Source organism: Protopterus annectens, chromosome 16.part0 (genome assembly GCF_019279795.1).
Source record: "Protopterus annectens isolate FY-2018-M chromosome 16.part0, PAN1.0, whole genome shotgun sequence".
Classification (NCBI taxonomy): domain Eukaryota; kingdom Metazoa; phylum Chordata; order Ceratodontiformes; family Protopteridae; genus Protopterus; species Protopterus annectens.
The window spans coordinates 654,814,904-654,839,269 of record NC_056750.1 but is presented as its reverse complement, the minus strand read 5'-3'; the positions used below and the strand labels follow the sequence as shown (position 1 = coordinate 654,839,269).

The following is a 24,366-nucleotide window of genomic DNA, read 5'->3' as shown; positions in this document are numbered from 1 at the left end:
GCCATTAAAGCTTTGCTTGGCATGCAAAGGGGAAAGTCATTGTGTCTGCTTTATGAATGACTGTGATCTATCTTCTCCACCTCTTGGTGTAGGTGCTTGCCATTGTCTGGCTCTGAATGATCCTTGAGATTGCCCTCTACCCCTCAGGCGCCTGTATCTGCCTCTTTGAGGTCTGTCCGTGGCTGGAAAGGACCAATTTTTTGAAGGCCAGTTTCTGCTGAAACGTGGAGGTTGTACCTGCAGGAAATCTTTCACTGTTTGCATTGATCTTGCCTTTTCCTCCATTTTCTTTAGTACCTCCTCAGCTTTAACACCAAACAATACATCTTTTTGAAGAGGTGCATCTAGTAATTTAGCTTTGACATGATCTGGTAAGGTTTGCTCTTTGAGCCAAGCATGTCTACGTATGACAGACCCTGTAACAGCAGCTCTACATGAGGCCTCTAAAGCATCAAAACCACACTGCAAGGTATGTTTACCCACTTGCTCTGCACTATGCAACAAATCCTGCAACTCCTTTAAATCTGGTTGCTCAGGTTGTGTCATTTTGCTTTTCAACTGAGATAACAAAAACTGTTGATACTTTAACATATGGAACTGACAGTTTAATGCCCTCATGGTTAAAGTGGCCGAGGTGTACACCTTTTTCCCCCCACCTTTCTAAAGCTCTGGAATATCTCTCTGAAGGTAATGGGTTTTTAGCAGTAGAGGCCTTAATTCCCTTGGGACCCTGTGAAATAGTTTCTGGGTCAGCAGCATGACTTTTGTATAGGAACTGGTGTGAATCAGGAACCTGGTAATACCTGTCAGGTTTAACAGTAGCTGGAGGTAAAGAATCTGGGTTGAGGCTGGCTTCTGTGTACACATCATCTGATATATCCAAGACAGGAGGGATAGCCAGAGGCCTGTGCTGGGGAAGCAAGAGAAAATCCCTGAGCCTTTTCTTGGAATCTGAGTAATCTTGGCCTTCCCAGTGAAAGTGTTCCCTCAAGATATGTAGGGTTTCCCCAAAAGAATAGTCCTCGGGGGGGGGGGGGGAGACCGAGGGAATGGACTCCTCAGCATCAGAGTCTTCAAAAGGGGAATATGAATATTCCTGGTCCTCAAGAATGTTCTGAGGTAATAGAGGCTTGATCTGAGGAAGAGTAGTCTTCCTCCAATCTGGGCCTTTTGTCCGAGGGGGGGTTGAGAACCCCTGATAAGAGTAATCAAATCCTCAGCCATTTTGAGGATCTGTTTTTTAGGCATGGGGCCTAGAGAGGGGGTCTGTGGACCTTGTTTTTTAGTTTTCATGGCTGCTTTTAGATTTTGTGAAAGCCTTAATAGAAAAGGAGGAAGGCCTGAAGACACCTTGAGAAGTGGCAGGCCTGTCTAAACTCTGAGTTTCCCCGCCAAGAGTGGCGTCGGTATCTGTAGTAGGAATGGGGGCAGAGAAGCCTGCGACCTCGGGCACAGAAAACACCGGTAATGAAGCGTCATCGTTATTCAGGGGCTGCGTAGGCGCCTCGCTGAGAACCGGAGCACCGGTAGTCGGCTTTAGCGTGGTGTCGGTAGAAGTCGCGGACCTCGTATGTCGGTCCTTATCTTTGCGTCTTTTACTCAAAACTGGAATCGGAGTATCCGACGACATAATGTAATTAAATTTTTTACCAAAATAGTGTTGGGCGAACTCCGCCCGAGGCTTAATAGTGCGTTTGTTGAATCTAGCACAAAAATGGCAGGCCGAGACGTTGTAGTCTGGGCCCAAGCAAGGAATACAGAAAGAATGGAAATCCTTATGCGGTATTTGCTTCCCACATGAAATGCAATTATTAACTTTGTCTGACATCGGTCTGAGGCAAGAAAAGTTTCCCCAACGGGGTACTTGGCTTTCAAGAAGACTTCAGCTGAAATATTTTCGTAAATCTCAGGAGCTGGCCGACCGGCACTTGCGAACTGCTTCTGCTTCGGGCACCGCGCGGCAAGAAAGACTGAAGAAGATGGCGTCGGCTGATTCTTTTATACCCCTGCCGCACTGACGTCAGGGAAGAAGCGACGACAACCGACACCGGACCTAGACTTTGGAATTCGGCCGACCGAGGACCCGCCTGACGGCAGGATAACCCATCTGTTATGACTGCAGCTGTATGCACGATGAACATCAGAAACATCGTGCAACAGTACCTATAACAAGTGGTTATGGTATAATACACTATTCAGTTTGACAAGTTAGCAAGAGCTTCTACTATCAGCCTAAGTTACGTTCTAGATGTCTGTACATTCAAATAATTACTTCTAACAGTATAATATAGAAAAAAATTATAAACATCCATTCAGTCCAATACTACAGAACAAGATACTGCATTTCCACAATTATTTTAGTTCAAGTTACCTGGTGAGCATGCTATCGCAGAAGCCATACAGCAGAGGAAAGCCGAATTAGTAGTGCAGATTGTTTAAAAATGATGCCCAGGATTTAGGGAACTACTATAGGTTTAATCTGGATGTGAGGTAACAAGAGGGGATGGGTGGACTAGACCTGAAATGAAGGAGTCTGCAACGACGGGTGGGTGGACTAGACCTGAAATGGAGTCTGCAACAACCAATCAGTAAGTAGGAAACAGAAATGAAGGTAAACTTTGTTAATCAGGATAAAAAGGGACAAGTAGTAGTCTTTTCCCTTTGTAAAATTTTGTTTTGTTAGGGGTCTTTTGATTAATGGGAAGGGGATGAAGTACTACGGGTATGCCAGATACTATTCTTATTTAAATAAAAAAAGCAATTGAAGAGGACGGGATGGGTAGGGTGGGACAAGGATCAAGCTAGGAAGTGGAAGACTGCAAGGCATTCCTGACAGTGTACTCACCACAGCTAGCTGGGTTTAACAAAACCTATACATTTAGCTATTTGAGTTTAATTTTTCAAAATACTAAGGCTGTTAGCTTCATACATGTACTTTGTATCAAATCTTATTGCAGCTTTATGTTGGTTGGCATTTTGAGCTGGGACCGTTCATGGTAACGGTACATCAGGAACAATCAGTGTGTTGGTTTCTGCTTTACTGTAAGCGGTTAAGGGGTAACGTTTTGTATCAAATCTTACTGCAGCTTTATGTTGGCTGCCATTCTGAGCTGGAACCGTTCTTGTTAATGGTTAGGCCAGGAACAATCAGAGTGCTTTGGTTCTGCTTTATTGAAAGTGGTTAAGGGGTAAAGTCTGGTGAGCACGTTATTGCAGAAGCCATACAGCAGAGGGGAAGCCAAATTAGTAGTGTGGATTGTTTAAAAAGAAATATGAGTATAGCTGAACAAATAATGAGTGGGTACATAATTTACAGCTATAGCCATTGTTTCAAATTCAATAAATTCATACCCTGAAAAGACTTCAAACTTACTCAAAATGTTCTGCAATGACAATATGTCCTTTTCTGGATTTATCAACTGCAAAATATTATCTACAAATAAATGCAAATCTTCTTGACTACTATACCAATTATATCCTTGAATTTCTGAGTCACTTTTTTCTTTGCCAGTCACTCTAAATATAAAGCAAACAACAAAGAAAAGAGGACACCCCTGCTTGGTTCCATTGATCACACAGAACTTATCAGAGAGGAACCCTCCACTTTAACTCTTGCCTCTGATCCCCTCATATATCCTCCTAATTAAAATTATTATTGTAGCAGGGAATGCCACAATCCCCAAATTTTAGTCTTTTCCATCCAGTTTTTGCAAAAACATAGTTTTCATCTAAAGAAAATGTTTTAAAACTCACTTTATTTCGTACTTTTACGCTACTGCTGGTCTTCCGCATAATCCTGACCCTTCAACAATGGTCTCTAGCTCAAGGCCAAGGTACCAGTCAGCTCCTGGGCTTTCTTCTGTCACTCAGTCATTTGGAAAAATAGAAAATGCTTCATTGGCTAGTTCTCCCTATGGGCTTTGTGTGTGTCCTTTTTCTGATAGTAACAGTATCTTTCAGCTTGTTGGCTCCCTCTTTGCTGGGTAAATTTCTCCTTAGTCGATTTTGCATCCAAAAATGATTGATACCCCCCCCCCAGGGAAAAAAAATATATGAACAGTTGGATACAGTAACTTAAATCTTCCACCTACCACTCAATATTCCCTCACTGCAGGGAATAAACGTACTTCTCTTCTGCCTCCACTACAGTGAATAATAATTTTCCACAAACACTCTGGTGTCCCTACATGTTAGTATTTTCCTCTCCTGCCACAATTTTGGTAAGAGCAGCACTTTTTGCTGTTATGGCTGCATCTTTATTAATTTTGGTCTTGGGTGCTTTCTCATGTTCAGATCTGGAACATACGCATGGTGTGTCATTATAATTAAGAAATCCTGTTGTGGAATAGTAGCCCAGATGATTATTTGTGCTTTTATAAAATTAATGCATAATGTAATCTGCTCCTTTCAGTTTCCCTGGTAAAGCATAGCATCTCAAGTTTTCTCAATGTGCTCTGTCTTCCAACTATTTTTGAAAATGTTCTTCCTGAGAAGCCTTATATTCAGCCAGTCTTTCATTTCAACCTCTGACTTCTGCAACTCTATCAGTTCATCTGAGTAGCTATTTAAAAGCTGCTTCTCTTCTTTCTAGCCTTTTATTTGATTCTATACATTCCTCCAGTGTTTCAATTATGTTAAACGCTCTGAATGCATTTATTATTTTTTCTTTAAATTACTAGAAAACATCTTCTGTACCAAAGTTGAAACCCAAACTGCTGTTTCCTTAATGGCTGCAGGGCTCTTCTCCACCAGATATTTTCTTCTCTTTTTCCATATGATTTTCTCTTGTGTTCTCCAGATTTCTAATATTAACTGACATACAGGCAGTAGTTACTAACCAGTGATTGAACATTACCCAAATTGATAGCTTTTGCTGTTTTTTTTTTCAATTACTGCTTTCACAAAGAAAGTTATAATCAACATGTTGATCAGTGTGCAGTCATGTTGGTAGCCCACAATGCATCTATCCAGGCTTTACATTACAGCAAAATATGGAAGTCTAGAAAGAAACATGTTAAAGGTAATATAATGTGATCTCTGGCTGGTGGGGGAATATAAACGTGTACTGATTGTACTAGGTTTAGTACTAAAAGACACTTTTCCTGTTTTTTTTTATATAGATATGGATATCTAAATTACCATTGGTCTAATCTATAGACACTGTTTAAGCAAAAATACTTAAAAGAAATGGGAAAATGACAAAAACAAACATTTGCACCTCTTTCTTGCATTTGCAAATAAGCAGGTTGTGGGTTTCAATTAGCACCTACATTTGGCAGAAGACAAGAGGCTTGCAGATACAGGCAATTAATCATAAAATGTTTGAACATTGTGCTCTGAGTGAAATCTCTCAGATACTATGTAATTAACTCTGAAAGGCATGTTAGCTAGCAGTTAAGTGAAAATAAAAAGTAAGAAATGAAGTCTGAAACTGTGGGAAGTGAATAGTTATAGAAGCAGATGTACTTTTGAGGACAGTAAAAAGTTTTAAAAAAACTTCTTGCTGAAAGTTTTCTGCAAAGATAAGACAACTGTTTTGCAGGAAGCAAGCCCCCCTGCACCCCCCAAACTTATATATACCAAATCCAAAGTCACACAACAGTGGAGAAAGAGGCAAACTCCATTATCAGTGAAATTAGTTTCAGCGAACAATGCAAGAACATTTTGTCTTCACTGAAACTTACATCGCTGATGGTAAAGTTTTCTTCTTTCCTGTTAGCCTTACCTTTATAATAGGTAATACCTATGGATGCAGTTGATGAATTGAAGCGTCTGCTCCTATTTGGAAGGACATACTTCCTTTTTGGAAAGTGTACATAGTTTTGTGTGTTTAATGAGAGTTAAAATGGGATTTTGTTTTGAAAATACATTTAGCTTTTTTTTTCCTGGAGTGTTTGAAATGAAGGAAATGTTTAGGAAAATGTGACGTGGGTTCTGGCAGAGATCATAAAAAGCAACTAAATACAGGATCAGCCTGCCAATCATTACTGTGCACATGCAAAATGCAACAATGAAATATATGGTCAAAACAAACATCATTTATAGTATGCAGGAGTAGCAACTTTTTATCAGAATGGGTGCTTTGACAATACTAACATTAAATGCCAACGGCCTTATAGGTACAGGCAAAAAAAAAAGAAAGAGTACTGAACTATATTAAGAAGTATAGGTGCAAACAGCAATGTTACAGGAGAAGCATTTTGTTAGAAATGAGCATATGAATTTGGAAAAAAAGGATTTCAAGGTGACCATCATATGGAATATCAAAGGCATTGGAAAAGGGGAGTAACACTGACTGAAAGAGAGACCACAACAATGACAGAAAAGGAAAGAAGACAATAATATTAGACTAGAGGTAGCAACTGCTTTCTGGCAGGTGAGGACTTTGCTGGCATATATTTATGTTCCACCCAAAACTAATGTTTTGGAGCTCAGACAGATAATGGGGGAAATAATAAGCTTTCAGAGGGGAATAGTATTTATGGGTAGTGACTGGAACATGATTTGTAATAGTGAGGATGCATCAAGGGTACATAAAATGGAAAACATAAGATAAGGTAGGTTTCAAAAGAAAGATATGAAAATACTTGGCATGGAAGATGATTCCATAGCAGGAACTCAAGACAGAAGCTGTATATCACAAAAGCATGTATGTGCACCTAATATGAAGCTCTGACATATTCATAGGTAGGTACTAGGCTATCTGCCCGAAGGCATTTATAAGCCTAGCCAGAATGTGTTGGCTTTCGCCGCCCCCTTAGATTAGTTCCCTGTGCCTCTGTCCAGCAGAGCCACTGATGTGATCCCTGAGGTAAACTTTTTGTTTTCCATCCACTCGTCAAGGTTTCTTTTGAAGAGTGTTAGCGAGGAGCTCTGCCTAATGTAGACTGGGATCTTGTTCCAAAGCATGGGAAGTCTCTGGGACAGGAATCTATCCCACCAGCATGTCCTATTTATTGTTGTTGTGAGGTTTAGATCCCTACAGCATGTGGCTCGAGGGGATAAGTTTTTCTTTAGGTGGAGCATGTCCATCAATTCTGGGTTGGACATGGCCTTGTATGTCAGGCAGAGATCACCTCTGAGTAGGTGGCATGCAACTGAGTACAGCTGGAGTTTCTTTAGTCGAGCTGCATAGGGCATCTGTTTGAGGCCAGTGATCCTCTTGGTGAGGTACTTCTGTGGTCTTTCCAGCTGTTGCAGGTGTCTTGTAAGGTACATCCCAAATGGGGCGTTGTACTCTATGATGGGTCTGATGAGTGATGAGTTGAGGAGCACAATGACCTCTTTTGATCTGAATGTGAACCCTTTTGTGATTAGGTGGGCCACGTAGAAGGATTTTCTAACCACTTTAGCAATGTGATTATCAAAGGTGAGATTACTATCGACTTTATTCCCCAGATCCCTTATTACGTCTTCCGTATTTAGGGGACTACCACTTATGTGGTAGTTTGTGGGTACTTTGTTTTTTCCAAAGGGGAGGACTATGCACTTTTTGGCATTTAGCTTGAGGCCATGATTTTGACACCAGGTATCCGTCTCAGTGAGATCCTTTTGGAGGATGTCTGTGTCAGCCGGAGAGTAAATTATAGCCCCTAGTTTGCAGTCGTCTACGAACTTGGTCAGCCATAGTCCTCCTGTGCTTGCCTGTACCTCTGAGAAGTATATGCCGAACAGAAGGGGTCCTAGGACTGAGCCCTGGGGAACGCCACTTGTAACCGGTTTAGAGTTGGACCTAGCTCCCACAACTTTCATCATGTGGGTTCTGTCCGTGAGCCAGTTGGCAACCCATCTTGTGACATAGGGGTTTATGTTCAGGCTGCTGAGCATGTCTAGAATACCAGAATGGGGAATGGTGTTGAAGGCCTTAGCGAGGTCTAGGTAGGCTGTGTGTAACACCTTTCCCTTGTCTATAGTCTTGGTAACTCAATAACCACACTAGTTCATACAATTAAAATGAACACATTTACATGGTAATGATGTAAAACTGGGATACTGACATTTTCCCACTTTTTTCTTAAAATAATAGGGATGTATGAAATAGGTAGCACAAAGTTCAAGAGTTATGCTGCAACATAAACATTACTTCAGTAAGAAGGGTTAAAAGGAACTTTAACAGCTTGGTAGAAATAACAGAGAAAGACAAAGATGGGAAAGAAATAATAGGAATTATTCAGAGGTGTTGACAAATGTTAAAGGACTCCACACAAACGGGAATTACACAGAACAAGATAAGGACCAACTACAGAGTGCTAAGAGAAAAATAAGTGAGTAGTTGAACAACATGGCTGAGTTTAGAAAGGTTGCTGCTAATCAACAAGCTTTTGATAACTCTACAGGGAAAAGAAAAAGCTTTTGGCACAATAATTTAAGCAACGGAAAGTATAAAGAAATGCCAAACTTAGGTAGCCAATGACAAGCATAATACTCATAAAAAAGACATAAATGGAAATATTTATAAGATTTAGTTATGCCAAGGTGAGGAGGCTCAACAATTACTAGCTAATATAGGAAGACATGAAATAAAAACACTGATGTATAACCAACCAACAGGAAAGTGTGGAAATTTGGAAGTCAGGAGGAAAGAGAGTGATAAAGATCTGGAAGGCTTTATCTGAAATAGTATTTAAAAGGGGGTAAAGAAGTACCAACATCTTTAAGAAAACAATGGTGGGTGTATTACCAAAACAGGGTAAAGATTCTTCAAATCAGGAGTCATATACACCCACTAATTTCATAGTGTTTTTGGTCTTTTATCGGCTAACAGAATGGGAAAGAGGTTAGCAAATTTCACAGATATTGATCAGTGTGGTTGGACCGAAAACATGTCATACCATCAAGTAGAACAACAATGATACAGACTGAAGTGAAAAGTAAAAAAACATACCAATTGTAGGTGAGTCTTGATGCAGAGAAACCACCGACAGAATAAGATGGGATTTTATGAGTAGGGCAATGGTAGCATTTACATTATATGACAGAATAATAGGGTTAATAAGGAAGATATATGAAAGGTCATAGACAGGAATTATGATAAGAGGACTCCTATGCTTACAGCCATAAGCAAATAAAATAAGGAACTCATTAATTCATGGATATAACTGTTGTAGTAAACAAGAAAATTTGCAAAAGACTTTTGTACTTGATAAATACTGAAAGGAAATGGTGTAGTGGAACATTATGAGACAGTTTCAAGTCTGTTTTGAATACAAGACAAATGAAGATAAAACAAAATGTACACTGGTGAACTATGCACCCATGTAATAGTTGGTTCAACAATACCCATATAGATGGGGTTATGATAAGATGAAGTATTCAGGCATTTGCCTATGACTCTCCTAAGTGAAGGTGTAGTCCAAAGAGGGGAGATGCCCTCAGAAATGTGTCAATGAGGACATGGGAGGGGTGGATAAAGTGGGTAGGTCATATATAACCCCCTCAGCCTAGAAGAATAACAGCAGACCCACAAGACGCCCTCAAATCCTTTGCTGGCCCTGGTGTAAATTCAGGCACTAGACATGGGGTGAACTGGAGTGCTGGTAGGCCCAAAAGCAGGGCACAGGTCATAGGGATGGCTTTAGAATGACAGCAATGAGGGGTGGGAGTTATGTACTCACCATAATGTTCCATCTAAGTTGTTCATCTTCATTTGTCCTTAACCGATGGGTTCGGTTCTGAGCATCTGAACAGTCTCAGTCATTTCCACAGCTCGCGCAGGCCAAAAACTCTTGAGCTTCAACCCTACCCATAATGCATCTCTCCTAGTTACCTTAGATCGAGTTTGCAGACTACAGCTAAACAGACGCAAGGACAGGAGGTCTGATAAAAATCATATCTGCTATATAAAAGTAGCCAAACATGGAGGCATGTGCCCTATCCATTCACCAAATGTCTTTAGCAAGGCCGGGGGAAGGAAGGAAGTCAAGGATAAACGAAGATGGACAAGTCAGATGTAACATTATGGTGGGTACATAACTTCTTTATATGAAGTTGTCAATCTTCACTTTATCCTTGATCAATGGAACAGATTCCCTAGCTACCTTAGATCTTGGGCAGACTCAAGGAAAGACATTCCTGAGCACCACTGAACCAAAGGATGCTCTTCCCCTGGAGACCAGGTCCAATTTGTAATGAGTAATAAAGGTATGAGGGAAAGGCCAAGTAGCTGCTGCACAAATGTCATCCATAGAAGCTTGAGATTGAAAATCTGTTGATGTAGTAGCCATTGATCTTGTAGAGTGAGCCTTTACCATTCTAGGCAAATCAATTTTGTCATAAATTAAGGTTATACAATCTTTTAGCCATCTGGCCAAGGTTACTTTGCTGACTGCTTTTCCAATTTTGGTACTTGAAAAGGAAATAATTGGTCTGATTTTTGAAAATCTTTTGTTCTGTGCAGGTAAAAACCTGTCTGTGAATATTCAGTAAATTAAGGGTGTATTCTCCATTATTAGAAAAACTGGGAAAGAATACTGGAAGATTAATCACCTGATATTAGTGTCCTGTATTACCTTAAGAAGAAAGGATGGATTCGTATTTAAGGCAACGCTGTCTTTATGAAAAATCAAATATGGAGGCTTGCAAGATAAAGCTTGTAATTCTGAAATCCTCCTGGCAGAAGTTATTACTACAAGGAATACGGTTTTCCAAGACAAGTATTTAAGATCACATTTGGCAGAAGGTTCAAAGGGAGGTTGAATAAACTGTAACACTAGAGTGAGATCCCATGGAGGAATAGGATCCCTAAAAGGGGGTTGCAACAAAAGTGTTGCTTTCGAAAATGCTCTGCATAACTTATGAGAAGCTAGGGAATTATCCCCAAAACCATTATGAAAGTTCAAAATCACTGCCAGATGAATTTTAATAGTAGAAGGACAGGCTCCTGCATCAAAAAGAGGATAAGAATTCTAAAATCCTTTTGATGGGCACTGAAAGGGAGGGGGGGGTCAATATTCCTTTTGTGAGACCAAAAGGTAAATTTTTTCCATTTACTTATATAGAGTTTACGGGTGGATGGCTTATCAGAGGCTAGTAAAATTCTGCATACCAGAAAGGGAAGGTTAACTTGCCTATCAATTAATGGAACTGGACCTGATCTGTTGTCAGCTTGAGGTTCTGAAGTTTCAGTGAATCAAGTTCTCTGGATGACAGAGAAGGTCTGAAGTTGGATCTAGAGTCCAAGGTGCTTTTATCAGGTAAGGCCAGAGAAAGGGGAACTACATTTGTCACAGCCAATAAAGGGGCAACAAGGATTATTCTTCTCTTCAACCTTAGGACTTTCTGAAGGAACTTCGGAATTAAGGGAAATGGGGGAAATGCATCAAGAAGTCCGAGGGGCAAGTGTGAAAAAGAGCATCCTTGGGTGATTCCTCAGGTGGGGGGATTAGGGCAAAGTAGTTGCTGCACTTGTTCAGGAGCAAAGCAGAGAGATTGCTGCAAGGCTGGCCGCCCCACTTGTGGAAAATCATTTCAACCACTCTTGGATTGAGGGACCACTCGTGAGATAGAAAAATAGACCTGCTCAGTTGTCTGCTATCACACTGGATCTCCCCAGAATATGTGTTGCTATCAGTAATCAATTTGGAAGATATCACCCACTGCCACATTCTGAGTGCTTTTTGACAGAGAGGGTAAGATTTGGTTCCCCCTTGTTTGCTGATGTACCAAACTACAGACATGTAGTCTGTTTGGATCGCAATAGTCCCTACAGGAGAACAGTTTGAAAGGCTTGCAATGCTAAAATCACTGCTGTCATTTTTAAGAAGTTGATATGCAAACTGGCCTTGATGGAAAATCAAGTTGCCCGGGACAGTCCTGTACAGATAATGCCCCCCACCCCATTCACCAAGCATTCACCGGCACTTGCAACAGCTGGAGAGACCACAGAAGTACCTCACCAAAAGGATCAAGGGTCTCCAACATATGTCTTATTCCGCCAGACTTAAGAAACTTCAGCTCTATTCAGTGGCATACCGCCTGCTCAGGGGTGATCTCTGCCTGACGTACAAGGCCATGTCCAATCAGGATTTGATGGACATGCTCCACCTCGAAAAATCCAAATCCATCAAGACCACGAGAGCTAAAGACTTAAACCTTGGCACAAGTATGAATAGGACATGCTGGAGGGATAGATTCATAACCCAAAGGCTTCCCATGCTTTGGAACAGGATCCCAGTTCGTATTAGGCAGAGCCCCTCACTGACTCTCTTCAAGAGAAATCTTGATGAGTGGATGGGAGATCGAAAATTTACCCCAGGGGTCACATCTGGGTCACTGCTAGACAGGGGCACAATAAACTAATTCTATTATATAAGGGGACCTTCATTGTGTCACTACTAGACAGAGGCACAGTATTCTAGATTTATTCTGTACATTTTTGTACCATTTCATGGAGTGGCAAAAGCCACATCACTATGGCTAGGCTTACAAATGCCCCAGGGCAGATAGCCTAGTACTATACTATGAAACTAGATCTTTTCTGCAAAGAGTGGTAATTAAAATCTGATCCGACAAAGGCTGGTGAAGTACTGACTGTTAAGCTGCAAGTAGCCAGTGAAGAATTGGCATATGCAATCTTGCCAAGGGAACTAGAGTTATTGCCACTGCCACAGAACCCAGGGATTGTAATACCAGACAGGCTGGTACTTTCTTGTTGTGTTGTATCTTTCAAACTTATTCCCTGATTTTTGTAATCTCACTGGTGGAAGGGAGGCTGCAAACGTTCTTATATTTAGTTTTGCTCCTACAAACTCTAAGCTTTGAGTTGGAGTCAGTTGAGATTTTTCATAATTCACTGTAATTCCTAGATTGGAACAAGTTTGTAGCACGTAATCTCACTATAATCAACAGACATCTGGTTGGAGCAGTAATGAGCCAGTCATCCAAATGTGGAAACACCCAAAATCCTTGCAGTCTCAAGTGAGTTGCTACTACTGCCATGCATTTGGTGAACACCCTGGGGGTTGTGGTGAGACCAAAGGGTAGAACCCTGAATTGATAGCGGCTGGCTCTCAGCCAGAGGAACCTCCTGGAGCATTTTTCTATTTTTATGTGGTAATATGCATCCTGAAGGTCTATTGAGTACATCCAGTCATCCTTCTCCAGAAAGGGGAGAATGGACTGTACCATAACCATCCAGAATTTTGTTTGTCGAATGGTTTGTTCAATAAGATGAGATTCAAAACTGGTCTCCAGTCCCCTGTCTTTTTTGGCACAAAAAAGAATCTTGAGTAAGTTCCAGACTCTAACTGATCTGTTTGGTTTTCTTGATGACTCTTTTTTTTCCTAGCAGTCTTTGCATCTCTAGGACTGCTGGTTCCCTCTGACTAGAGGGAACAGCAGGGATTCTTCTGGTAAAAAGAGGGGGAAGAGAAAAGGGTATGACATAGCCTCTTGATATAATCCTCAGCATCCAAGTATCTGATGTAATTTCTAGCCAGGTGTTTAGGTGCAGGGATAAGCACCCCCCCAACGGCCTCCAGAGGAAGGCAATCTGGCCTCCATTCAGGAATGCTGATAGGGTTTCCGGGAAAAGGAATCACTGAAACCCTGATTTTGTGGGCCACCTCTGCCACGTGGGTGGTGTCTTCCATTAAAGTTCCCCCCTCTGCCCATGGGGGAACTTTCACCATGTATGTCTTGAAATGGCCCTCTGGATTTTTTGAACCACATTATTCCACCCACTCTCTGATTCCTTGAAAAAGGTGTTTGAGGAGGAGAAAAACATACCCCCACAGCAGAAAGGGTCTTTCCATCTTTCTCACACCTGGATAATGTTTCTCTAAACTTTGGGTCAAATAAGGACAATCCGTTAAAGGGTGCATGGACAAATAAAGACTTAAATGGCTTCAGAAAGTCACAAAGTCGCATCCAAGTGGATCTCCTTATGGCTATGCTTGAACCCGCTGCTCTGGTAGTCCCTTCAGCTGCATGTGCAATGAGCCTCATGGACGAATTAGACACATACACCATGATAGCAGAGAGGCAATTTCGTCTTGTACCTCATCAGAGAGCACTCCTGCCAGGGTACCAGAGAGCTCCTTGATCAGAACCCTTTGAAGCATGATGAAATGTGCCAGAAAATTCAAAGACAGTAATGCAAAGATCGATGAAGTAAAAATCAGTCATCGTCTGGGACTCTCTGTTGGGTGGATGGATAGAGGAACTTAACTCAGCTAGTTCCTTTTTCATGGCCGCCACTAAGATCATGTCAACTACTGCTAGACCCTTTGCCCAAAATTATCTATCTTCCGGAGGGGATAAAATTGTATCTGGTCTCCTGGGAATAGGCTCAATGGAGTCAGGTGCCTTCCATGCCCGCTGAGCAATCAACTTGATAAGTTCACTAGTCGGCGGAGTCACCCAAGAGGTAGATGGGCAAGTGCAAAAAGCCTGCAGGTACACTGACTCTTCCATGGTAGGGTTTTGGGACTTCCAATCACCTCTGTTTCAAAATTTCCAGGAAGTCTCCAAAGGAGACATCATCAGGAGGATATCTAGGATACCCTTCCTCTTCATCAAAATCAGGATCTTCCATGATGGATTCCTGTGGGGAATCTAAGTGCTTCCTCTTGCACTTTTTCATCAGAGGGACCTCCTCAGGGGGATGATTTGGAGAGGTATCTGAAGAAGACAGAATCTGAATCTGAGTCTCCTGAGGTTTTAGCACTTGCTGCTATAGTGGAGGGACTGACTGAAGAACTGGACTAGAGGAAGGAACATGCTTCAAGGAAGAACAGGTCAACTGAGTGGCTAAGGCAGTCAATGCTCTCTCCATAGCATCAAAGGCTAACCCCACCAAAGAAGCAAGGGAGCCCAGAACCGAGACATACTGCCTTAGAACCACTGTCATTCCCCACTGTGATGAGACCGCCCCGAAGACAGAAGCCAGTGCCAAGCTAACCTTAGCCGAAAACCCAAGGCACAGGGATGGCTCCAGAAAAGAGGAGTTGACTCCTGCCCCTCGGGGCTGACAAGGTAGCTACGGACTCAGGAGGTCTCCAGATCCAACAGAGGCAAAGAACTCAGAGCTTGAATCGGTGCCAACGTAACAGTGACTGTTGGAAATCTCCAAGGCCTCAGAGAAGGTTACAGGAGTAGTCGTCAATGGGGTAAAAGAATTTTCAGCAGCCAAAGGAGCTGGAGCCAAGGGAGCACCTGAAATTCTTCTTGCCCATAAAATCTTCTACACCAGTCTCTCCACATCAGTCTCTGTGAGGCTTTTGGTGGAACAGACAGAAAACAAAGAAGGAGACTTGTATCTACATAAAAAGACCTCTTGTAATTCTCCAGCAAAGGGATTGATAGATGGGGAATATTGACATCTAGGTGTTTGCCAAGTAGAAATACTCGCCGCTGAACCAGTCAGTAACGAAACAGTGGTCAGTGCCTGGATCTGTGGAACTCAGCCATCAGTTTGATTCTGTGCCAAAGCCCTCTGTGTCGAAGGTTTAGGTGCAGTGGAAGGTGTTAGTGCAGACACCACAGTATCAATATTTGGTGAAGCAGAGGAACTTTCTGGGACCAGTGATTTCACGTTTTTAACAGTCGCCACTGGAGAAGATGGCATACACATGCTTCTTTTTTGTGGCCTTCCCAAAGGAAGGAGAAGTGTAGGAAGGCAACAAAATATCAGTCCTACTTTTTCAGCAGATATGGTGGCCTCACTGAAGGCAGTAGGAATTAAACTTTTTAATACCAGCTTATTTTTTTCTCTCTACTAAGGCCGAGTGACTGAAGCCATGACAAATAATGCAATCTTCCTACAGGTGATGTGGTCCCAAATAGCAAACACACAAAGCACGCGTTTCTGAAGAAGGAATTGTGGCTACACTGTTGACATTTTTTAAAGCCAGAGGGGCCCTTAGGTTTGTCAGCCATCTTAGTAAGAAAAACACTCTCACCACACGCGCCCACCCACACACACACAACAAAGTGCTGGAGCAATTAGAGCCAGAATTCAAGATTCAAAGGCGAACTAAAACAAGATCATTTTTTTTAAGGCCATCGAGAAAGACAGGGAGAGTACACCGAAGTGTATGGAAGGGGTAAAAATAATCTACCAAAAATGGTAGAAAAGTAGTACACAAAGTGTATAGAAAAGGGAAGAAAATTCCAGCAAAGGTAACAATGAATTACACAAACAAAAGGGTAGGGAAAAAAAGAGAAGTAGTAAGCTAGACTAGACTCTGTATTAAAAATAAGTAAAGAACAGTAAATAAACTGACCTAGCTCGAGAACAAAGGCAAATGTGTCTGTCCAGAAAAGTGGAAAACAAGACATAAGGTAACTAGGAGAGATGCATTATGGGTAGGGCTGAAGAGTGTTTGGTCTGTGCAAGCTGTGGAAATGGCCTAGATGGTTACAATGCTTGAAACCGAACCCACTGGTCAAGGTTAAAATGAAGAGTGACATCTTCAGATCAAACTCTCTAGACCAGAGAGTCAAGAAACCCACTAGACAAAATATTCTTGACCTGGTCCTTATCTGCATTGCATCAGTGTCAACTATCCCCCTGATTCTTCCCTCTCCAGTTAAATCCAATCACAAACGGGTAACACTTTCCTTTAAAACCTCCAAACAATTAGCTATAAACATTACAAAGTTCAGAGACTTCAAAAGAATAAACTGTCTACAGTTATACAATGCAGTCTCAAAATTCAAGATTAAATGTATTACCCAAGATACTGACATAGCAGTTAGCCAACTCAAACAATTCATATGCACCTGGACAAATGCTTTGATTTGGCAGTCATTGCTACATCCAAACAAAATGGGAAGTTTGAAAGTAGACCAGCCTGGTGGTCCACATGCATGTACAAAAATACATTAAAGAAAAAAAAAAAAAAACCTTCTTAAACTGTATAACAAAAAAAAAAATCAAATCAAGATCAACATTAAAAGCTATCAAAAAACAGCTTACTAAATACAAAGATATCTCTTGAACTTAGACTAGCACCAGAAGCTAAAGGAAATTACAAACCTTTCTTTAGTTACATTAGAAAACTAAGGAATAACATTCAACATTGCTCTGCATTTAAAACCAATAAAAAAACCCAAATATGGGGAAAACACACGGAAACACAATAACCACCAAGGCAAAAAGAAAAAAAAATAAATGAATATAAACTCCGGTAAAGCGGATAGACAATTTATTAAAAGGTAAGCGCTTTCACAATAATTAATATTGCTTCATCAGACCAAGAATTAAAACAACAAACACATTAAATACTCATTTAAAAATCAGTGGACCAATCACAACTGTGAAAAAGCCCTCCAAAATATAATACATCAAAAAAATAGGCACAATTTAAAGAGACAAGCATTTAAATCTAGTATAAAAAAATCTATACAATATTTCATGTACTAATCCAAATCATAAAATGTAAATAAAGAGTGTTATTAATGTTTAAATTTATTGGCTCTTCTAGACTTCAATACAGGCTTAAGGGGAACACTGTCATTCAACCCATAGCCTCTATGTGCCCCAAGTCTTAGGATCCATTGGAGCTCCACTGTCTCAATTATATTAACTAAGTCACCTTGCCTAACACTCTCACTCAATGCACATAAGACCTGAAAAAGAAATGTATGTTGTTCCCCATTTTTCAGTGTGTGCTTAGCTAGAGCACTGTGTTCAAGTCCCCTTCTAGTACAAAAGATGTGGTCCCTGACATGCTCTCTAAGATGATGATTTGTCTTCCCTATATAAAATTTAAAACAAATTACACAATGTGCAACATACACCACGTTTTTAGTGTCACAGCTAGCAGGGGCTCTTAATTCCCACAGACGTCCTGTACCTGGATGTTTGAAATATCTCGCTTGATCTATATATTCACATTGAGCACAATGGCCACATTTATGAGTGTCAGTCAACATTCCTGGATCAAATCTAGAAACATTAGGATAACAAATACTGTTTTAGATTCATCCTATTTTTGTAGATGAATCTAGGTCTAGACCCGACTAATTCAGAAGTACCTTCATCTGTTAACAAAACTGGCCATTTTTTCTAACTATTTCTTGAATCCTATTAATGTCCTGAGTATATGACAAAATCATAGGGACTTGACTCAATGTAGGAGATTTTAATATCCTATTTCTAGACTGGTTACTGAAATAGGGTTTAGCTCTACCCTCTCCCTTCAAATTCATATGAAAGTTTCTCTAGGCCTGAAACAAAATCATTTTCTTCACATGACGGTCATGATATTCTAAAGGCGTGTCCCTTTACTATGCTATTAAACGTATCCTCTGGATACATACTCTCCCGATGTAAAAACGCTGGGCAGTAGCATTCCTTCCTATGCATTTTAGTAGACAGCGAGTCCCCCTTTTTAAACAGTAACATCTAAAAAAATCAATAGAACTAGTAGATTTCTTCATAGTAAACCGCAAGGAAGTACTAGTAGTGTTCAAACGATCAACAAATTCCAACAACTCATATTCCTACCCTTCCCATTCAAGGAAGAGGTAATCAACGAAACACTGATAAAAACCAATATGAGGATTGTTCAAGCCTAGGATACAATGATGTTCCCACTCTGCCATTACTAAATTAGCGTAGGAATTGGCACAACTGGTGCCCATCGTTACCTCAGCAATTTGCCAATAACATAGACTTCGAAACATAAAAATATTGTGTTCAAGTACTATTTCCAATACCATACAAAGAAAATCTATCTATTGTGTAGAAATTTTACCATACCTAGTTAAGATAACTCCTCATCATGCTAATCCACTCAACAATGGGAATGCATGTGAAAAGAGAAATGACAAAGTGTGACTAACAAATTAGCCTTAACTGAATCATGACACATCATATACAAGTCATGCAGAAAATGTTCAGTGTCTTTTAACACAGTTGGACATTCATTGAGAACATCTCTAAGTACCCCATCCAGATACACTGAAATTGGTTAAGTTAGCCACCCTGCTCCCACAACTATCGGTCTGAATGGTGGCTTCGTTGAAAGGTTCAGACACAATAAAAAACTCAAACAGCTGTTTACTAAGCAAACCCATGTATAAGCTCTCCGGCAAGTCATTCATGATCTGTTCTTTCATTGCATTAACTATATCTGTCTCAACAACACGTTAAGTCGTATGGTCAAATAGCATTAAGGCCATACTCTCAAAATAATATTCAGAGTCCAAAATAACAATCGGCTCACCCTTGTCAGAGGGACATATTACAATGTCTTTGTTATTTTGCAATGCAACCAATGTCTGTCGTTCAGCCAAAGATAAGCTCCTCTTACCAGCTAAATGTCACTGGCACAGTAATCTGTCATAGATATCATTTTCACATTTATATTCATTTATTTTATTTTATTTATGCCTTGGTGGTTATTGCTCTGCATTTACTGAAAATTACACTGCCTACTTGGATTTACTAGGGATAGTCAACATACTAGAAACTCCCAAAACAACTATACAAAGCCCACATATGCCACAGAATCACCCACCATAACCAAAGCACATTTGACAAAGGTACTCACCAAAATGAAAAATACATCAACATGGGGGCATAATATATTCAATTGCCTGATAAACTGTATAAAATATATCCTAGTGAATCCACTCCTACAGCCACTCAGCCTGAGCTTAACCACTGGTGTTTTCCATGACGTACGGCAAACAGCTGTAGTGATGCCACTTCACAAAGCAAGACTCACCACTGACTCAGGAAATTACAGACACATTACCTCAACTAGTCTAATAAGTAAAGCCATGAAATGTATCACAACAGACCTAACAATGATAATAAAAACTTATAAGGCTGACCCCAGCAGTTTGGCATTGTTAAGGGTCGATCATGTCTAACGAATCTAGTCAACTTCTTTGAAAGACAAAAATAGTAAAGCAGGCTCAGGAATGCACAATTTTGTGATATGTGATTGTGAAAAATGATTTTCTTGATGTTAAGTTGTGCATCTGGCAGCACTGATACTACGATATATAGGAAAGCTTGTTGGAAGAACAATCTTGTAGCATATGAAAGCATGCATCCCAGATTTATATTTTCTAATGTTATCAAAGGTCAATTCACTAGAGTTATCTAGACTGTGTACTCTAAATGATGACTGTACTAAGAATATGGAGTTACTCTCTGATCAGTTTCAAGCCAGAAGCTGTAACATAAAAAAATATAGAAAATATTAGTAAACAGGTTCTGAATAATAGGGACACTACAGCCAAACCATTTTACTATAGTGGCTGAGGCTATGTGTATAAGGGACATGAGAGAAAGTCCTATACACAGTGTGGCTTGAGATTTTTTACTAAATTTACACATGACATCAAGCTAATATGTGACACAGGTAAAAACTGGAACTTGTTAATCACAGATTCCAGGACTGCAGAAATTTTAGGTCACAAACCAAGGTTTGGTTTTAGAAATTCCAAGAATTTGAAGCAATTGCTCTGTGACTCTAGGCTACATTTACAAAGAAATATTTCACAGAGACTAGACACCGTCCCTTGCTCTAGGTGCAAAGCATATTCAGTTATTACGAAAGAACAATAGTTTCAACATCCTGCATTTGATTTTATTTTTAAACCTAGGTTTTATTCTGATTGTCAAAGCTTAAATGTTGTTTATTTAGCTACATGCACTGCATGCACTAGTTTCTATGTGGGAAAAATGGTGACGGAATTAAAGGACAGACTCTTAAGACACCTACATGATATTAAAGTATCCAATATGAAGAATGCTTTGGTTAAGCATATTAATGAGCATCCAGGACACAAATTTTCTTTTAGGGTTTTACAATGTGTAAAGGCTAATCCTAGGGGTAGTGATTTGAATAACTGGAAAGTTTAGAATTGAAATGGATACTTAGACTGCAAGCTAACAAGTTTTCAGGTACAAATGCCAGCGTCTGCCTGAAGAGGGAATGCCTTCTGCTATAAGCCCAGTGCATGTCTTTCCTCAGTCCTTCACTAGGTGACTGCTAAGAGGGCCAGGCAGAAAAAAAAAGAAAGCCCTTGAACTACTTCTGATGGCTGCTTGAATGATTGCTTCTCCCAGTTGGCCATCACCCTCTTCATGAGGAACAAATGGGCTGACTGGTCTAAGGGGCTGGGGCTGATGATCTACAGATAGCACAGGCAAATAGTGCAAAAAAAGAAAAACAAGAAGAGAAGGCTGAATTCAAAGTCATGTGGGCATTCTTGTCCTTCAAAGTTAAGTGAATTAACAAAGCATAACAGCCAATGAATATACTCTACAAATGATGGATTACCAGGAATGGCAGAATAAAAGTAATGGAATCTTGGAGATGTGTGCTGAACCACAGGTTGGGAAGTAGGTATAATGGTTCAAGTGTTTATCTCATATTCACAAAGTACAAGGTTTGTTTATAAACTTTAAAGAGAAATGGGCTAGGCTTAAAATGGTTCACAAGGGCAGCTACCTTAGTACTTACCTATGAACCAGACAATAAAAAGTAAACATGAACGCAAAACAAAAAATGTCAAATACCTTAAAAATTCTACTGCATAATGTACAGTGGACCTGAAAAATAAATGTGGACTTCACAGACCTTACTTAACAATAAATTAGTGTCAAAGTTTATCTAAAAGGAATGAAATGAATTATTGTGACACTTTATAAAAAAAAAAAAAAAAAAAAAAAAAATATATATATATATATATATATATATATATATATATATATATAGATATGTGAAAAGGATTAACGTGACACTGTTTACCGAAAATATTATTTTTAGAAAGATTCTTGCTTGAAAATGAATGCTTTCAAAAAATATGCATTTTCACAAAACAAAATGTTTTGATAATTCTAAAGTCTACATAAAGTGAGTAACTTACAATTTTCCATCCTTGAAGGACCGAACCAGAACACTGTCCCTTTTCACTACAATCTCATCATTGCAGTCCGAACAGATTACCTTCAAAAGCAGAGAAAAAAAGAAGACTAAAAAACTTGTGATCCAATTAAAAAAACTATCAAGCGTTAGCTAAATAATTATTTAGAAAACAAGGAAATAAATCAAAACTGAAGACTCTGAAGTATCTCTATGAGTAAACTGAGAAAAAATTCAGTATAACTCTGAAATTATTTCAAAGACCACCCCGCCTTTTTATGTGTGGTTCCCTGTGCCACACTTGCCAGTCTTTAATGCAATCTCACTCTAACAGTGAGAAAGTACAGTTGTGAAAGAACTTACCACATGAATTGATCACTGTTCTGGGTGCTCTGATTTCCTCCCACATTCCAAAGACATGCAGTAGGTGGATTAGACAATCTTAACTGGCCGTAGCTAAGAGTGTGTGTGCGACTGAGTGGTAGGGATGAACTACCACGGCAAGGCTAGCCACCCGGCAGTGTAAACCTTGGCTCAGGTTGACTGTCACTGTTGAAGTGACACCCTGACCCCATGTGCAAAATGGGAAAAAGGGGTTGAAGATGGCTGGATGGATCACTGTTGCAGTACTGTTTACATATGGGAAGTATCCTGTCATGAATATCATGTATCCAGTTAGTAAATTAAAGCATAGGAGTCCTCCACTTGCTCAGTACATCCACTGTATGACCCATGCTCAAGAATGTGTGCTGGTACATAAGGGAACTAGGGGTGCAAAGTTCCTCAGGACAAAGAAAATAGAGAGAGCGAATGGAAACAAACATTACAGCAAAAAGTAAGGAAAAAAGGAATTCAGCCCATCTCCACCAATAAAAATATAAATGAGAACAAGGAAAATATTGCAGCAGTGACCTATTAGGACATCTACTGTTATATTAAGTTTTTGCACAACTGTACTAAGTCCTTTGTGTGATCACTGCTGCATTATTGCTTACATATGAGAAGATTCCCAAAGCTTTTAAAGTAACAGAGTATGAAGGATTCGTCGAGATAAAATCACTTTAGCTAGCAGATGTAGGAGACTCTCTGATACCCTCTCTGTGGGAGGAATAAAGATGCCTTGTTGAAATTTCAAGTACTTTATTCAGTTAATTTAGGAAGATGGATGAGTGTTCTTTTTCTAATGTTGTTGTTGTGTCTTTCGGCTTATCCCGGTTAGGGGTCACCACAGCGGAACTCCGGTCCGCTAATGTTTGGTACAGGATTTTTACGTGCCGAGTTACCAGCCCTGATGCACAACCTTCAACGAAGGCATGCCCATTCACGTATGCCTCCACAAAGAAGGCGCTCTAGCTGAGAATTGAACGGGACAATGTCTTGCTGTGAGGCGACAACGCTACCGCAGCACCACTACAGCAGGTCCAAGTGTTCTTTTTCTAATATGTTCTAAAAAAAACTAATGATCCAATTATAACGCATCAAGTGTTTAAATAAATAACTGTTAAGAAAATAGGGAAATAAATCAAAACAGAAGAAAATAACACTCATTCATCTACCTACTTCACTGAATAAACTACTTGAAACTTCCAACAAGGGGTCTTTATTCCTCCCACAAGGAAGGTATCAGAGACAAGAGTCTTCTACATCTGCTAGATAAACCGATTTTATCTGGACTAATCCTTTGTATTCGGTTTCTTATTAGTCGTGTTACCTTCTGGGTCACAGGTCGGACAGCAGACTTGACTTGAGCCTTCTGGAGTACCAAAGCTTTTAAAGTACCTATAATTAGATTCTGGATGCAGATCCTTAAGGGGAAGAACAGCCACACAGAACATTAAATAGTTGGGTTAGACAGCAGCAAATCAAGCAGTACTTACTGAAAACAAAGAATTAGCTTGTCAAAAATGATGAAAAGAGGGGAGTTGCCTGAATAGCTACTGCCTGGCCAACACTAGTGCTGGTCTCACTACAGCATCACACTGCTGAAATACAATGCTTCTTTGCTTCTTCTCTCACCAAAAGCAAAACAGCAGCTCCAATCTCAAGATGAGAAGCAGGACACAGGTTGTTTGGTGATCCACAGTCATGTCACAGATGATGTAAGGGTCTACAGGCTTGTTATAGCCTTTTCCTCGTAGATGCCTTGAGCAGCAACCAGAACAATCAAGGTGGTGAAACACAGACACTCATTGCCCAACCCAAAACAGTCAGGAATCAATGCACTCTGCTCCTTCTCTCACCAGGAGCAAAATATAAGCACAAATTCCAAGCTGGCACCTAAGAAGCAGTTATTAGGCTTTCCAGTGTGCAGCAGTCTCCAGGATAATGTCTCTATGCTCCTTCTCTCACCAGAAGCAAAATACAAGCAGTAATCCCAAGATAACTACTGAGAGACAAAATGTGCACTCTCCAATAATTGGTGGCTTTGAAGTAGATGTTGCAGATTTTAAAGGTAAGATGGAAAAATTGGTCAATATTCTGGGAGCTGCAGTTTACACTAAAGCAGTTAAATATGAAAGAGGGGCAACTTGAGCTT

General features: G+C 40.2%; 1 protein-coding gene across 1 annotated transcript in view; it reads right to left on the bottom strand.

Annotated features, from left to right (window-relative positions):
• The window catches only part of ARID4B (AT-rich interaction domain 4B), a 2,517,944-nt gene that overhangs the window by 1,784,171 nt on the left and 709,407 nt on the right, over positions 1-24,366 (bottom strand). Inside the window, exon 5 of the mRNA XM_044058160.1 lies at positions 21,835-21,914. Within this exon, the coding sequence (XP_043914095.1) occupies positions 21,835-21,914 (80 nt within the window). The remainder of the gene's footprint in view (positions 1-21,834; positions 21,915-24,366) is intronic.